The 17904-nt window shown below is 47.3% G+C and overlaps 1 protein-coding gene across 8 annotated transcripts; it reads left to right on the top strand.

Annotated features, from left to right (window-relative positions):
- Nucleotides 1-388: 388 nt before the first annotated feature.
- Nucleotides 389-17161, top strand: LOC120957906 (uncharacterized). 8 transcript variants are annotated; one of them, XM_040380352.2, is made up of 7 exons: nucleotides 389-844; nucleotides 4054-7105; nucleotides 7654-7966; nucleotides 10620-15526; nucleotides 15613-15736; nucleotides 15831-16010; nucleotides 16106-17161. In XM_040380352.2, exons 2-7 carry the CDS (start codon nucleotides 4068-4070, stop codon nucleotides 16502-16504), a joined length of 8961 nt encoding a protein of 2986 aa, XP_040236286.2. In that variant the 5' UTR covers nucleotides 389-844; nucleotides 4054-4067; the 3' UTR covers nucleotides 16505-17161. The 8 variants fall into 8 exon arrangements, with proteins under 8 accessions (XP_040236286.2, XP_040236288.2, XP_049465226.1 ...); XM_040380354.2 differs by lacking the exon at nucleotides 389-844 and adding an exon at nucleotides 874-1448; XM_049609269.1 differs by lacking the exon at nucleotides 389-844 and adding an exon at nucleotides 1515-1563.
- The last annotated feature ends 743 nt before the right edge of the window (nucleotides 17162-17904 follow it).

Here is a 17904-nt window from a genome sequence, read left to right as displayed (position 1 = left end):
CACAATGATTACATTAGCCCCAATCAAATTGCTTGAAAGTAATGCATTTCAAATTTATTTTCGTTTTAGCAACAGAGCCGAAAACAAACATGGCACCCCTATTTCAAGCCGGCTTCAGTCCGATCGACCGACATATTGTTCGCTTTGTCGATCTGTCATCCTTCCCAGCAACGGACGAAAAACGATTTCCATTATTTATGTACGCTTTTGCTAATTTTACGATTTAAATCACATCTTTATATTGTTTTACATACATCCAAAAATATCAACGTGTAAAATATATCTCCTACTCACCGAGAACATCAAATCCGTAGCATCTGGTACACGAACACACACGGTCCGCTGCTCGGTGGACGAATATCAACAACGGTGCGGGCCTGCGGGTTTTGACAGTTCCGACAGGGAGGTTAGTTTTGCTCGTCGCACTGCAAACAACAGCAAAAAAGCAATTCCTTCACAGTGAACCAGGGTGCAGCGGCGCAGAGGATATACGCGCATTCAACCACGGATATCGAATTCTGTTTTACGGTCGGCTGTGTGTGCCTGCATGAGAGAAGATCTAGATCTGCCACGCTGTGCAGAAGCGAAAAAGTCCAAGTCTGCGACGATTTGTGTTTTTACGCGCTGGAAACGGTGTCGGTGAAAACATCACTCGCGCGAGCCACGGCCGTGTCCGAACAAAGTTTGCGAACCAAAGCCCAGACAATGGCGACGGGGCGCGTTTGCTCTGTCGATTGAGGTTGGCCGCCATTTTTAAAATGTTGCCACAGTGCGCGGCTGTCGGATCCCCCACGGTTGGAGCCCTCGGATCCCTAGCGAAGGAACATACAGCGGGATGCTGAGTGTGAGTTGTTTTTGTTTTTGTTCATTGTTGGTGTGATGTCGTGTTCGATAATATTACAACCCCGGTAGTGTGAACAGTTTCCTATCCATTGGCAAGTGTTACCCCGACTCCCGTATGATTTTTTCCCCAAATCTGCCCTTCTACTACGCATCTGTTTCCCGTATCCCCCTTCAGTTCTGTCATCGCGAGTAAACTTCCGATCCCCTAGAATGCGTTCCCGAACCCCGGAAGTGAGTCAGACGCGTTCCAGTGTTACAGGATCATGCCAAAATTGATGCTGTCATCGGGTAGACTGTACATGTCACCGTGAAACGCCTTAACCGGAAACGGCTAACCTAACAAAGTACGCCTTGCTTTGGTGCGGCTGCGGGTTTGCTCAGATCAGTCAGGCAGTTATTTCGTAGTAGGAGAGAAAACACAGCCTCGTTGTAAAACGGTACATGCTGCTCATTTTTCAACCCCATCCCGCACGTTCCTTTTTCGCTTCACCATGACAGCTTGACCGAAATATCAAAGTGTGTGTGCAGAAATGTGAAGTGCAGCCTACGCACCACGATCGCCATTTTTGTGTTGCCTGATGAAAAAACAAAATGGCCGCCGCCGGGTAAGCGAAGTGGTTAGCTAGCTGTGTTCGATCGAGAACAGTTTCCCTTTCGTCGTGCAATAACGTCGGCCATTCGGTAGAAAGTCGTTCGGGAGTGCACATGTGGAACATTCCGGTAATGAAAGAAGATTCCCGAGAGAAGGTGATTTTACCGTGCGCGATCAGAACGGATGTGTAGGGGTGGTACGTGCAAAACGGTGACTCACTGTGGTTGAATATTTTCACTACTTTGTGAGGTGCGAGTAGATATGTAAAGTTCGGGTGGAATTCTTTATTTGCTCATATTTCGGGTGCGTGTCGGACGTTATGTTTCGGAGTTTACAGTTCTCTTACATAACTCATCAGGTACAGTGGGTTTCCGTGAAATTGTCTTTCAGTGAGTTTTATGTTGATCTAATTTACCTGTCATTCTTTTGTTCGTCCGCACTTGGTTGCGCTCTCTCTATCTCTCGCTCCTCTCGGCTTTTGCTGTGGCTGCTGCTGCTGCTGCGTTTTCGTAGCCAGCTGCGGGAAATACACTGCGTTTGAAGCAGCGTATCGATTGTGCTCGGCGTAGGATGGGAAGCAGCAGCCGCAACCACCATCACGCACCGAGAACCGCATGATATTTGTGCTTTTCCCGCATCGCCCCCGGTCCAGTTTTGACTGTTAGTTGTGCTGACCCTTTGGCTGTGCCTGTTTGTTGTTACAATTGTCAAACGTTATGAAGTTCTCCCGTGCCGCCCCGGACGGTGTTATTAATGAACACGATGCACGGTGTGCGGTGCTGCTGGTGTTGTGTGACACATGAGAAGAATGTTTTCTTCACGACGTAGCTAACAGACGTTGTGGGCTTAGGAAGCGAAGCATCATCCCCCCGGGTGTGCTGTGATACCTTGTCCCGCTTGTACCACTTTGTGTGCGTTTGTGTGTGTGTGTGACGGGGTGTGTGCGACTGTGGCAAAGGGGACAATCATTTCCATTTCCACTACTCGCTTCGGTCGATGAACGCCGCGACAGCCATGTCCGGGCCATTGTTGCGGAATGGTAAGAAAATGTGTGTGTGTGTGTGTGTGTGTGTGCGTGTGTGTGTGTGTGTGTGTGGGTGCAGAAAAGCGCATCTTATGGCTTTTGAAGATTGAAGTGACTTTTTTGTGTTTATGTTTTTTTGCCAACGTTGTGTAGGAAGCACGGCAAGAGTGTGGAGGGGAAGGGGAGGTGTAGGTGTCTCTCGATAAGGATAGATGTATGCGCGTGTGTGTTTGTGTGTTTATCTATGGCTTAAAGATGGATTTTGGTGAACGAAGTTATTTCTCGGTTGGCCTCACACACATCCTCCGCCTCCCTCTCCTTTCCTTCCTGCTTGCGGTTTGCGGGTTTTTATGTGCGTGTGCGAGAATGTGGATATTAAATTCGTCTCTCTGGTAGCCGCTACATTACAGCACCGCGTAATGGAGTAATGAGTTCAATTAATTAGAGGTGTTATTTTATTATTTTTCTTCTTTAATAATTCACCATTTATTTTCGGATTATCTCGAGAATGTAACCATTGCTAATTAGTTTCGTATATTTTTCTTCTCCGATCAATATGTAATAAAATAATAGTAAGATCATAATTTAGTTTGAATGATTAATGTCAAAGGTTGCGCAAATGGTGCCTAAAATCCAAATGTCCAAGGTCGTCATTCTGGGATTGATCTATTTTTTCTCCCTTGGCTTTTGTTGTAGCCCCGTCGTCAGTGTCGTTTCCGTACTCTCCCATTCATCCTATCGATATAGTCAGCCATTTTATCTTTACGACAGTTGTGTGCTTTTCCTTTCCTGCCTCGAGTCGTCTAGCGGAAGAATCATAGAGAATCACAGAAACGAGGGGGATAATTATGAATCGAAAAACTAAATGTGTTTCTATACCGCCATCGCTGGTGCTAGGTGGGGAGTAGAAATTTTGCTGAAAAATGTGTAACATTATTTTCATTACCATCATTCACTTGTTCACCTTTGGCCATTTTGCGTTGGACATGAATGGTGGGAAAAAAGAAAAACTAATTCATGCAAGACGGCCACATTTAAGTGTCTCTCTCTGTGCCTTTGGTTATACGTTTTAACTAAGTTACAATAATTATTTCATTTTGCGTTGTATACAAAGCAAATGCAGAGCGTTTGTTATAGTGGAGAAAACATATTTTAAAGTGTAAATTAACTGATAGTTTTTTTTAAATCACGGAAACTGTTTTTATGATAAAAAATGATTATTTTCGTGAAGAAATACTTGAACGTGATTGTGGGTGTAAATATGCATTTTTAGAAAATAATTACCATTGACACAAACACGATCACGTATTTTGCTTTTCTAGGTGTGTGTTGGGCGCCATCTTTATTTGCACTTTTATCGATTTGATGGCAATGAAATAAGCAAATTGCTGTATAATTTTATAGCTCAATCCGTGTTGGATTACTTTCCTGTTTCATCTAGTTTATTATAAATGCTTTTATTATAGGTCGTTAATATTGGCTCACGGCAATTTCATTAAATTGTTCATTTTGAAGGATTCCTCCACAAGTGCTAGATCTTGAACCTTCTGTTGCAAACATGTAATCCTATCCATCGATGTTCGTATCGTTCTAGGTTCCCATCCTTGTATGATTTTATCAAACACATACAAACCCAGCCCCCCTTGCGAATGCCCGAGCTTCAGCTGCTGGTTGGGACGGAAGTCGAGCGTTCTGCGTGCTGACAGTGCACCACCGGTTTATCCCTTAGCATCAGTCCCCCGCGCTAAGGACGCTGATCCGAAGGCGTACCCGTGCCGGTTGCGTATTTGCCGTTTAATGTATAAGCCACTGCCCCAGGGTAGTTGCAAATCGGATCTGCGCCAACATCGGAACCGTCGACTGGCGCTGGTCAAAAAACGGGCCATCAGGCTGGTGCAAACGTTTGCGGCCCGCCGTGCCATACCACACTACTTCCAGAAGCGCGTCAAGCATCCGCTGTCCGCAAAGCAAAGTGCCTCAACGCACAACGGTGCGACCGACCACGCGCCATCACCTGCCGATGGATCGACTGATGCCGCGGCAGGCGAAGTTCCGGTGAATTCAAATGCCATAACGAAGGAAAGTGAGGAGGAACGTCGTGACATTAGCCAAGTTCGGGAGGAAGAACCATCTTCGGCGGCACCTCAAGAGCAACGTATCGATCCGCCGAGTGAAGAAAGTACAGCACTCGTGCGGGCAACTCCAAAGACGACTTCGCATACCGATCGGGTAGACACGCTCAGCACCATCAAGGAGTATTACTCGATACAGTGTGCCATTCGGTTGTTGCTGGCAATGCTGCAGGAAAGGATGGAGGAGGTAGAGTCGATGCAAAAGAGCAAAGTCGTGGACGCTCCGGAGGACGAAGCACCCCTCGATAATGGTTCGCCGAAGCCGATTGAGAACGGTGTCGAAGCAAATGGCACATCCACGGAGGACGATCCAGCGGAGAGAGGACCGTTGGTTAAAACCGAAATCAACCTGTCACCAAACTGCTCAACCGAGGATGCCGATCCGAACAAAGAAAATAATGTTCCTTTAGACGGTACGCTGGAAACGATGTCACCGGCAGCGGTTGTTTTAAACCGTGTCAATAGCACACCGGTGAAAGATGAACCGAGGGACGACTCCCGCACGTACAGCTTTCTCGAAACGTCCAAATCCGACATACTGGATCCAACGTACACGTGCGATATAGAGCTGGAACCGTTGGAGCAGCGTAAAAATCGCTCGATCGTCGATTCACTGCTAAACAAGTTCAACCTATCGCCACCGGCGAAGGCCACCGTACCCTCCTCCTTTTCCGACAACAGTCTGGACGGTAGCGAGGGGCGCCGCAGTTTGCGCGATCGTACGAAAATTGCCGCCCGCCCGAGGTACATCGAAATTCCCGAGGAGCCGCGCAAGATGCGGGTCTCGAAGGTGTTCGGCAAGCTGCACAAAACGCTCAATCTCGATCTCGACTGCGCAAACTCCAACTCGTCGACCGAGTTCTATGGGTTCGACGAGGGCGAGATAGTGAAGCTGGACAAACCCAGCCTACCGGGGCTGCTGCCGACGCCGATCGTGAAAAAGTCGCAACCGTTCGCTCCATTCCTTGCCTACGGCAGCAGTATGGACGCAGACAGTGTAGAAACGGGCGCGAAAACGCGAAGCGATCTGTTCCGCGAGGAAGGATTGATCTCGTTCGGTTCGCTGCCGCCGCGGCTCGAGTGTCCCCAGCGACCGAACGATATGGTGCGACCGCGAACCGTGGCCCAAAAGCGCATCCTGGTGCAGCGGGAGAACGATGTGCGGTACCTGATGATCGACAATGAGTCGAAAATATTTCAATTTCTGAAAAAGCGCAGTAAGAACATCGATGCCGCGCTCGATTTCCAGCGCATGAAGGAGCTGCAGGATCAGCAGATTCCGTTCACCCGCGACACCTGGCGAGCGCTGTCATGGTTGCGAACGGAGAAGGGCCGCTACTACTTCCAAACGATTACCATCGATAACCGCACGATCAAGATGTCCGGGTGTCGGGGCAATCATCGGTATAAGACGCTTTCGCGGAACCCACTGTACTCTAGCCCGGTGGTGGCATCCCACGGTCATCGCATTCACTACGTTAGCAAATGTCACTGTCCACCGTTTCCCGAGGGAGTGAAGCTGAATATCTCAGAGGACAGAAACAAATCCTCCCAATCGGATGCAGAGGAACGGATGATGAACGACGCTGCCCGTTACCTGTATCGCACCACGTCCAACGATACGGGCTACCAAAACAAACGTTCCTATCCGGGCACCAAGCCCGGTCCCCTGTCCTCAAAGTGTCTGCAACCGTCACCCGACGACGATCCGACGCTAGGACAGTTGGAGGTGTTCAAAATGCCGCCGGTGGAGCTGGAGGTGTTTCCAAAGCTCAATCGGCCGCTCGATGGTTTCGTTAAGCCGTACCTGAAGATGATCCTTCCGCACGACGGTATTACGGAAAACTGGGCGCGGTTTGCCGTCTCAACGCTGACAGCCGATGGTGCTCGGGAGGAGGACAAAACGGTGCCCAGCGCGAGCGAAGAGCGATCTTTCGTGTTTGAGCTGCCGTACCTGAACAATCAGCGCCGCATGTTGATCAGGCGTCGCTTTATGGCGAGCCCCGGATCGCCAGTGCACTGTGACGTCGAGGAGTTTAGGAAACTGATGGACGAAAAGCTGACGTTTCGGGCAGCAATCGACAAAGCGTTGGAGGAAGGCAAAGGCGATGAAATCGATCCGGATGAGTTGGTGTGTGCCGATGTGCTTAGTGCCATTACGGATTCCGTAGCTATCGCGCTTGCGGAAGATATATTGGGAAAGGACGATCCGGAGGTGGATTATGTGAAGTGGGAGGACGGTGCACGTCCATCCCGAGAGCAGATGACCATGCCAATCAAGATTGAGACACCGGCATCGGGAGCTGGTGGTGATGTGAAGCCTATGTCAGTTAAGAATGAACCACCGGTGTCGGGTGCTGTGGGTGGCGCTGAGAAGATCTGCACTCCACCAGCACCTGCAGCCAGCGAAGTTGGTTCAGGTGTAGAGATTACCCCTGCTGCCGAGCCCAGCGGTCCTGCACCGTCTTCGGAGAGCGGCAGCAAGACGGTCGATCCAGTCAAGTTGAAACTACTGTAAGCATAACCTTTTACATCATACTGTTTCTAGTTTGTGCATTCGTGTAGGGTAACTAATTTAACAATCTTTCATATAACATATTATTGCTGCTTCTTTTGAATTTCGTTTGATTGCTTTTTGCTATCACTTTATGTATGCTTGAAAGATCCAATTTAATGCAGAATTAAACGTGCTCCACACACTTTGTTGTTCTGCTTGTAGCCTGATGGATTCTTAATGCAAATTAATGTGATAAACTTAAACTAAACTAATTTTTGTATCTATTTTGGTATACATTTCCTTTAACCCATCAATAAACATCAAAATATAACAAATGCATCTTGAATTTTCGAATGATCATCACGTCTAGTATTGAGTTTTACATCGTAGATGATCATGTTTTTACGGATTATATACGTATCATTATGGCAATTTAAAACCTCGAAAGCTACATCCACCCAAACTTCAGGAATGCAAATGATTAAAAAAACCTTACCCTCTATTAATTAATGCTTGTGTCATGTTCCGCTTGTGTCATCCCATCACTCAAATCTCATTGTAACAGGTGTACTGACGTAATAAACGTTTCCCCCTTCCCCACTAGCCGCGAGATGAAACGTCTCAACGCAACCATTATCGAAGACCCTAGCGATCCCGCGGTCAGTTCTGCTGAAACCACCCGGCAGCAGAAGCAACAGCAGCAACGATGCGACCCGCAATACTGTTCCTTGGGCTGCATTTGCGACGTGCTGCACAGTTCCCAACCTGCTGCCGTGGCCGCTACCGATCGAAGGCAGCACTGCCGGCAGAGTGGCTGCATGTTTGGCTGCAGCTGTGGATTTGAAGAAAAGCTTGCCAATCAAACGCAGGAAGTGAAGGTAAGTACTTGTCGTTCAATCTGATTGTTGATGAACTACGATTTCTATTCCTATCTGGCACAAAAACCTTACCCGGGCTAGGCCTTCCTATACCACCAATCAGTGCTGCAAAATGTAATGAGCATCACGAGATATTCACCTTCGAAAACAATTAACATATGTGGTAGTTTGATGTGCATTGGTGATACTCAATGAAAGTGCGTCATGACATGACGAAAACGACATACGAGTGCTTGATTCAAACGAAACACTCTGAACGAAACTCAAATCAGCTCACGTACCCAATTGAGATGATCAATGACGAGACTCAAACAGTTAGAGCAGGGGTCTCCAAACTACGGCCCGCGGGCCGCATGCGGCCCTCAAGAGCCTTTAATGCGGCCCGCGATGACTGGGTAAAGGTTAAATGAAATAGCTTTCTTTTCTGACTAACCAATCAAAATTTATTTTTTTAGACGAAAATCAAGATTCAATATAAGAAATCTCTAGAAATTTTATGTATTTTGCTAGTATTTTCTTATTAAAACGAGATTTGAAACCCATTCCACCCATTCTAAAGGTAGCGTCAAAATGGCCCTCAACGAAGTTGATTGTGAAGCAATGCGGACCGCGAACTGAAAAGTTTGGAGACCCCTGAGTTAGAGGATCAATCACATACTTGGTGACATTTTGTTTAGCACCCAACCCTTGGTCACTCACTTGGTCACGATATTTTCTGTCGGTGATAATCACGACATTCGTGGAATACACTTGGCGTGTTGTCGTAAGCAACAAAATGATAATTATTTCTCGCTCTGTCTGCTCTGATTGTCTGTCGGATCAAACAGAGCGTGAAACCATGCTCATTTTGTTTCTTGGAACCACTCGCAAGCAATGCATATCTCCCATGACTATTGTGATCATCATCGACAAAAATTGTCGCGACCATGATATTCATGGTTACCATGACACGACTGTTCAAGAGCGACAATCATTTGTGCAATAACAGTCAATGGTTTTGCGATGACATGATTGCAAAAAAGTAGAATGATTGTCATTTGACATTTTTCATGTGATGCCAGAACTGCTTAATCGTGCATTTGCCGATACTTAGCCATTAGACCACTTTTCATATTTTCACTCAGTCAACCAGGAAAATGGTGTTCACTTACAGGAGTATAGAAATTCACACAAAACCACGAAAAAGGACCAATTTTCGATGAACATCTAGTTGACTTGAAGTACGGAAAAATCAATAATTCAAATGAATGTATCAAAAAAATATCATCGTGTCAAATGACATTTTTTCCGTGATTGTCGAATGAAAGCTAGAATGCAAGGCTTCAAAAAGTATCATTTTGTAAAATTTTATGTTGATGACTATCACCGTTCGCAACACTGCACAGTGGGCAACGGCCATACAAACGCCGGGATGAAAATCAATTCCTCGTGCTATTGCAGTTTTTCTTCATTCAATACAATTGTTCTTACTATACAGGGTAGTCCTACACTAAAATCGTCAAGACAGCGAATAAAACTTAATAATTATCGCTCACAACATTGCATTATTGCGTATCAGTTAACAGCATCAACAGTAAGTGTTAGGAATTAAAACGAAGGTGGAATAAGTTTCTGACTGAACATGATTTTTTAAAGTATTACGCGGTAAAAAAGTTATGTTTAAATAATTTTAATAATAAAAGTTTAATAATTTTCGGGATCGCAGATGGTCGCAGCTAATTTTAACGACAAAATGTAGGAAAAATGTTGATCTTTCTTATAATATACGACTCACGAGTGAAATCGAGTTGAATCATAAAAAAATCACTCTCCAAAATGAAAATATCCAAAAATTCAGCAGGGATGTTTGGTTTTCAATCATTTAAGAACTTTAAAAACAATTTTTTGTAAAATATTCAGACATAACATCAAAGTATGACAAAAAAACCTTTCCAACGACACATTGATTATCAAAATATAAGCATCATATACTAAAATATGATGGTTTATGTTCGGTCGAAAAATAGCTCCAATTTGGGACAAAAAACACAAAGTTTACACTTTGATGGCCTATATCTCAGTAAGTTTAAAATAAAAACGTGAAATATTTTGGTTTCAATTAAGTTTAAGTATCTATTTTAAGAAAATGATTATGGTGTTAACCTGCGATGAAGTTGGTTTTTCGATTTTTATACAGGCGTTTGCCCAATGTGCACTGGTCGCAACAACTGTTTGAGTCTCACCTCTGATCATCACAGTAGAGCTCGTGACGCTGACATTGTTTTGTTTCAGCCGGAATTTGCCATGGCTATGTCATTGACATTTTGCAGAACTGATCACAGTATAAAAAGCCATGACATAATGACTGATCATGCGATGGTCGCAAACATGTCATGAGCATGTATTAGTCACACCAATCGTTCTGAGTATCACCACTGATTATCACAATTGAGTACGTGACGCTGATATGGATTTTGTTTCAGTCAGATTTTTTTATAACATTGACAGTGACATTTTACAGCACTGCCACCAATGCACTTGAAAATATGTGGCTTGTACTGTGGTATACTCATAGCAGGATAGTCAGTCCATACGGGGCTTGAGCCGATGATTGGACATGTTGTTAAGTCGTACGAGTACAATATCGTGTGTATATTTTCTTGTTTTCCTTCAGACGGATCTTGCTGCAGAAGGAAAGGGCGAAGCCACTGCTCTGACCAGCGCGGACGTGAAGTATCTTCGGGAGAAAGCGACGGCCCGGTTGGCGAAAGAGGAACGTGAATTTACGCACACCGTCATCCTGACCAAAAACACAACCGTACTGGTGCACAACAAGGAGACCGAATCTCGTCGGCAGAAGAAAAAACCCAAAAAGTACGACGACTACTACAACGATCTGAGCATGCAGAGTTTGCTGAACGGTGGCAGCGCAAAGGACGTGTCGCAGTACATCAGTAAACCGCCGCCGAATGCGAAACCTCTGTCGCCGGCGGATCGTATGAGGCACGCGCACGTGCTGCTGACCAAACTGCCCCAGCTGGCCGATATTGAACCGCTGTGCATGGTTCACGATCTGTACCGATGCTTCTGCCATGGCAAGGCTACCCAGGGTAAACCATTTTCCTTCACGGAAGAGGGTTGCCTTTCGCCTGGAAAGATTTTCCCATCGGATGGGTCGTATTCGGTCGACCATGCTTCGTTGGTGCTGATGCCGGCTGATAGCACGTCCAGTGGTCGTATGATGGGGGCTAAGAATCGCACGCCGGAAACAGCACAACCTACCTACGACACTGCACCAATCGCCAGCGTCCGTAAACGGTTGTATTCGTTTGAAAAGGCTTATACCGAGCCGGCTGCACACAGTAGCAGTAGCAGCAGCAGCGATGGCAAGTCTCCCAAGGGTGGTCTCCCTGTCAGCCGGAAACGACGGGATAGTTCGGAAGAATCCTACAAACCACCGAACGAACGGAAGGTTGCTAAGAAGAAGCTCCACACTTCGTTGGAAGAGAAAACCGCTACCGCCAGTGCTTCTTCCCTCCGTGCCCGACGTGCGTCAATGGTTCCCGGGCAGGTGTCTGCTCGGTCGGTAGCCTCCACTCGGCGCCCTTCAGTAGCGCATGCAGGACAATCAGCTAGCTCTGCACGGAAGAGTGTCCCATTAGCCATGCGACGATCATCGGTAGCTCATCAGAAGGATGATGATGTGTTCAAAGCACCCGGACAAAGTCAGTCCACCGGGACCGACGCTCAGTACACTGTCGTCAAACCGAAGCGAGCTTCCGGAGGCATAAATAACCTCATCCTGAAGCGAATTCCCTCAAATGCAAGCTTTGCGCCGATGGTACATCTGCCCTCAGCATCATCGAAGGCTACGGCGAAAAAATCAACACCACCCAGCAAACCGAAGGACCAAGGGGCCGCAGAAATACCGGTCAAGTACATGTCGGTGCGCAAACTGAAACAGCTTATGCTAAGTGAGTACAAAAACTCGCCGGATGTGAAGAAAACGCCCGATGATACGTCCAGCACGGAGGTCAGGCTGGCCTTCATAAACATTCTGCTGCTAGACACCGAGGAAAACATCGACAATGAACCACAGCTAAACATCCTTTCCGACGGCTCGAAGAAGCTGGTCATCAACGGCAATCGACGATCGTTTATTGCGCGACGGGCGTTTAAGGATGGCATGCCACCAGAACGGACCATGCCGTACCGCAACCGAACCACGTACATCGTGCAGATACTGTCGGCAAGCAATGGGTCGGAGGACGAAAGCACCGAATCGGAAGAACCTGCTGTCGAAAAGGCGCAATCGTGTGAAAGTGTTCCACAAATGAAAAACGAACCGGCAAAGGACCTAGACGACATTGAACCATACCCAGAGCCGCCGAAATTATCTGCCTACGCCCAAAGAGTATCCAAAGCGGTGACGCAGCACCAGAACGCCAGCAGCCCGATAGAGCAAACGGACCGTCAGCTGTGCTCACTGATGCGCCACATCAACGAGCTGCTGCGGCGTGAGACGCTCCACATAAACCCGGCCAAAAAGGGTATCATGCACATCTGCCGCTGGAACCAGCTGCTGAACGCGTTTGCACTCGCCGAGATCGACGTGCTGGATTTGACGCTTACCAACGGGCTTGAAATGACGGTTATCGCGACAGCTCCGTTCAAGCAGCAGCTCGTACCGAACGTGCAGCACCAGATCAGTGCGCGGCGGCTCACGATCGACAAGATGATTGTCGCCGAACGGCCATCGCTGCTGATGAAAATGGTCGTCTGCAATGTGGAGAACGTGAAAACGAACGAGCTCGCGCTAGTGCTGTACGGGAACGAAAATTTCTGGCACTTTTGCGGCTTTCTCAAGGTGGACGAAACGTCTTTCAAAACCGATTCGAACATCCCGAAAGCGCCGTCCACCATTGCCAATTCAAAGATTCGTACACGCCTCAATGACTACCAGCGCAAAACGGTGCCGGCGACGACCGCTAAGACGACCACAGCGCAGCAATCCACCAAGCAGGCCACAGCGAGTAAGCAAACGTCAAGCAGCAGTAGCAGCAACAGCAGTCATATTGAACCAGCACCGTCCACCAACATGCTCAGCACTCAATCGAACATTGAGATTGTGCCCAAAGCCATGCAACCGGTACACTTTCCGCTGGGGTTGCTGCCCGGTATTGCCGACACGCCGGAGGGCGGTGAGTCGGATTGCCGGTGGATGCGGATAAAGATTGAGAACGATTTCAGCCACATGTACCTGCCGAGCTGGCAGTGCTGCGTAACGTATGGCCGCATCAAGAAAGCCATTTACGATGCCAGTCGTACGGCGCAAGCAATTCGCCTCGACAATCCTGCCCCACCGAATCAGCCTCAAAGGCGGCAGCGACCGTTCATGTATGCGCTGCCTAAGGAAGGGAATGCGCTCTTCCTTGGCCCGTACAAAAGCTCGGAGACCAAGATCGATGTGATTCTTTGCCAGAGCGTGCAGGGCAGCCTGTACGAGCGGGAAGTGTACGAGAGGCAGAACAGAATACCGATGCCTGCCAACACCAAACGAACTGTCGGCTGGTGGGTCGATGTGGTCACATCGCGAGTAGCATCCGTGCAGGGCAAGATACGTCAGACAGCGTTCAATTCGTTCCGGCCTCGAGAAGCCATTAAGGCACCGAGCGGGACGGTAGCTAGCACCAGCTGCAATACCGCACAACGATCACTGCTCAAGCGAAATAACATGCCGCTGGCACCGGCAACCGTTGGTCCGGAAAAACAGGCACGGCAGTCAATCACTGCGGTCGAAAAGGACCAAACACCGAGCGCTAGTGTTCCGAACGACCTAGATGATGACGTTGTTGTTCTGGATTCGGACGACAATGACGAAGGTGAGAACTTGGGCACTGCTAAGGAGTCGACGGAGAATAGCAACGCAGCCAACGAACAACCCCGGCGGGAGTTTGCGGTCGAACAAATCGGTATAGATCTGTTCCGGCTGGTAGAAGGAACGATGAAGCAAAACCAGCAAGAGAAGCGCGAAATAGAGAAAGTGTTGAAACAGGAACGCGTCACGAAAAGCGTGTCGGGCGATCAGAATCGCAATGAGCCGAACCGGAAGCGTCAATCATCACCGCTACCGCCTGCAGCCAACTATGCACCCGCGGCCAAAGTGATCCGAATAACTGATGGCGCTGGTGTCGAAAGAACCTTACCGAGTGGTATAAGGATTCCAGCAAGCACTACGATCGCACGGAACAGTTTCACACGAATATCGCTACCGGGTCCACAGACGTTAAAGTCGGGTTCAACTACGATTACAAGACCGATCAACGGTGTAAGCACACTCACAATTGCCCCACTGAAATCCGCCGAAAGTAACGTATCGGTCAAAGTGGTGCAAAACGCTCTTCGCGTATCGCGACCATCGAATGCTCCGCCGGGTGTCCCGGTACGGGCATTGAGTACAACGAAAGCAAGTCTCGTCGACGAATTGTCCGGTCGTCAGCTTGTTGGTGTGGCAGGAGCACCGAAACCGAGACCGAGGCTGAACTCCGTGGCCGTTGAGCGTGTCAGCGTCCAGGTCAGCAGGCCTGCTCCGGTAGTGCAGGAATCAGACGATGAGGACGATGTAGTTTGGCTCGACGATGATAACGAAAGCAGCAACGAAAAGATGAAACCACCAGCCTCGACAAGTGGAAATGCTGATCGTACCGCAGCCAGCAGCACTTCCGTTGCCCCTGCCGCCACCGCCTCCGTTGTCGTAGCTGGATCGAACGCCATAAATGGCGTTACAGCATACGCACAGAAAACCATTCTCAGCCAGGAACAGGTTGCAATGATAGCGCGTCGAGTGGACCTAACCAAAACAGGCCAACAGGACGGCTACAGCTTCAACCCTACGTCCGGTTTGCTCAAGATGAAGCGCTCGCTGTTAACTTCCATCGAAAACGATGCCATGCTAGGAGAAGGTACAACGTGCGCCAAGTCAGCGATCTCTGCTGTCGTGAATGGAAAGATGGGCGAGGTTAGAATATTGAGCAGCAATGCGAAATCCTTGTTGCCATCAGTATCGTCCACTTCCGTGAATGGAAAAGCCGTTGTAGGTAGCAGCAGTAGCAGCAGCGCAAAACCATCAGCAATCCCTGCACCAGCATCTGCGTCTCTAAATGCATCCGCTACTCCATCACCATCATCGTCGTCATCATCCTCAACGACCATTACAATGCCGCGGACTAAAGTGGTGCCACGTGTGTCAGTTACCGCCGCAACAGCGAGGTACGGTGATGTTGCTGGCGCTCGCCGTATTTCAGACGGAGGCGTTGGCAACAGTGTCATCCCGCCTGGATCGGCTGGAACAGCAGGCGGGTTGCTGGATAATCTGAAGTACCTGAGCGAAGCACAAGAGGAGAAGCTGCTGGGCGAGCATCCATTTACCAGGGGCGTGCTGGAGTCGAAAATCCCCGGACTTGGACTGGTGGAGGTGGTGCGCTTTGAACGCGAGGTGATCATACACATGAAGGAACTGACGGTAAAGAAGCAGCTTGTAAGCGTTCACAATCTTGAAGCTGCCGTGACGCTGTTGAACCAGTAAGTATTGCACGAACGATTCTCCTACATCCTAAATAGCATCGATGTGTCTGACACAACTTCGTTGAATTCGTTGTACCACACAGGTTCATCCAACGCAATACGTACGCGTTCAGACCGTACAATTTAGCCATACAGTGGAAGTTCAAGGAGCGTTCGCTACCGCTACGACCAGAAGAACGAATGACCAGCGTTATCAACCAGTTTTGCGTAAGTACCGTGTCCGAAGGAACGACTGATCGAACAGGGAAAGAGTACATTAATGTAACATACTCTGTTTCTTCCGCTTCCATAATCATTCTAGATTGTTACGGTGTATGGTATAATTAATGTATCTAAGCAGGAGCAGCTGGAATCGGTGGAATCCACCCTGCCAGCATTGTACGAAGATCTTATGAGGATGAAGCTAGCCATGCAGTGTTACAATAAGCAACTCTACGAGGACGAAAAATGTTACGAAAACGATGACAAAATTTACGATCGGGTAAGGTTTCATTTTGACGTTTTTTTTGTTGTTGTCTAGCTATAAACATACACACAACAATCAAATTAAACAACATTTTTCTCTTTCCAAATCAGGCGGTTGGAATTATCACCTCCGCGAAGGCAAAGAGCAAGTGGTTGCAGCAGCAGCGTGAAAACTTAATGAAACAACGTCGTGCTAATCAGGCGAAGCTGCGCCAACTGAAAGAAGCTTCAGGGTCTGCGGAAGCAAAGGATTCACCGGAGAAGTCTACACAGGATAAATCTGCCACGGAACAGTCTGCTAAAGATACGTCTGCCAAGAATGCGATCGCAAAGAATACGACAGCAAAAAATGCGACCGCAAAAAATGTGCCCGCAAGGAACACGGCCGCAAGGAATTCTACCGCAAGGAATTCAATCACAAGGAATTCGACCGCAAAGAATACTCCTGCGACGGACGTAAGCGGTAGCAAAGGTGGTCAGGAATCCGTGATCGTAATTGACGACGATTAGTATGTGAAAATCGAGGCACTATGTGAATTGCTCCACGGTTTGCCGGAATGATCTAAGCAAAAATAATTGATTTTCATTGAACATTGGCGCTTGTGTGTGCGTTAGCATTTCGTGTACATCGTCCAAAGTCCAAAGCACTGCAACTTGTTTGTTGTTATAATTTAAAACTACCCAGCTCGTTGCTGCTGTCGGGGGTATCATCTTAAGGACCTCTGTTAAATGCTCCCCTGGCGCGGAAATGGCAACTAATGTATGTTTTGTGAACCACGGTGTGGTGTGTTATCGGTTCATCAATCAATTTGAACTCGGTTTTCTACGAACTGATGGCTAATACAAGGGTAATTAGAAATGTATGATAGAAATTCAGTACGCTGTAAGGCCGGCAGGGTTTGAATCCGATTCGCGATCTCCAAGTAATCGTGGATGACTCTTGTGGTTTGTGAGGTTTAAGGTTATGCATTAGGCCTCACAAATGGCAAACACTATGTATGATGTTTAGAAAAGTTAATTTGTAGATATCACTCACACCAAAAACGATAGTTTTGAATTAAGCATTGATACACATAAATGGTTAAACATAACTGTACTGAACTTTGTAACTTTAATGTGTCCAGAGAGTGGAAGAACAAATTAAAAAAAATACAGAATTCAAAAGTAGTGGTATTATTGTCTTTTTCTTTTTTCGCATGATTGCCAACCGAACCCGAGGGATTGGAAGATCTCGGGAACCATCTTCTACAAGTCATTCCAGTTGTAAGCATACTTCGAAAAGTTGGACATCATTGATTAGCAGTTCCTGTACGTAACTGAAGCCTGTCTAAGGATTTGTGCCGGTGGTGTAGAATCCTAGAATCCCGATGAACGAGTCAAATACTAGATTCTTGGGTACATCATTAACGACTCTACTGAAAAATAGTGATCTTCGTTTGAGCGATGTACAAATAATGAATGATAAATGTACTAAACCCTTCTAGCTCCAGTACTGAATAGTCAAGATCGTCATTATTGCATATAGATTTAGGAGATATTGAACTAAGGTTGCTCTTTCCTGCAAATCACCTAATTTTTGGATGACGAAGATCTGGAGTGTTCGAAGATTGTTGCAGGCAAAAGATATATCCTTGCACTGCATCATCGATAAGCAACGGCCCAGAAGTATATTCGATATAACGACCTCTACAGGGCCGGAACGGGTTCGATTGACATCTGGATCATCCCTTAATATGAAGGTTTTGACTGTTCCGATTTATATATTTTATACATAAGCCGGCATGCCCACCTAAGTCGTTACACCAAAGATGAAAAGAAGTCTAATATATGTATTAAAAAAGCATCAATAGCACGAGCATATTGTAAACAAGGATACCGAACTAGCCAATTATAGCTATCGCTTTAGGAGC

Source organism: Anopheles coluzzii, chromosome 3 (genome assembly GCF_943734685.1).
Source record: "Anopheles coluzzii chromosome 3, AcolN3, whole genome shotgun sequence".
Classification (NCBI taxonomy): domain Eukaryota; kingdom Metazoa; phylum Arthropoda; class Insecta; order Diptera; family Culicidae; genus Anopheles; species Anopheles coluzzii.
Note: the sequence above shows the minus strand (reverse complement) of the source record. Positions and strands in the feature narration are given on the sequence as shown.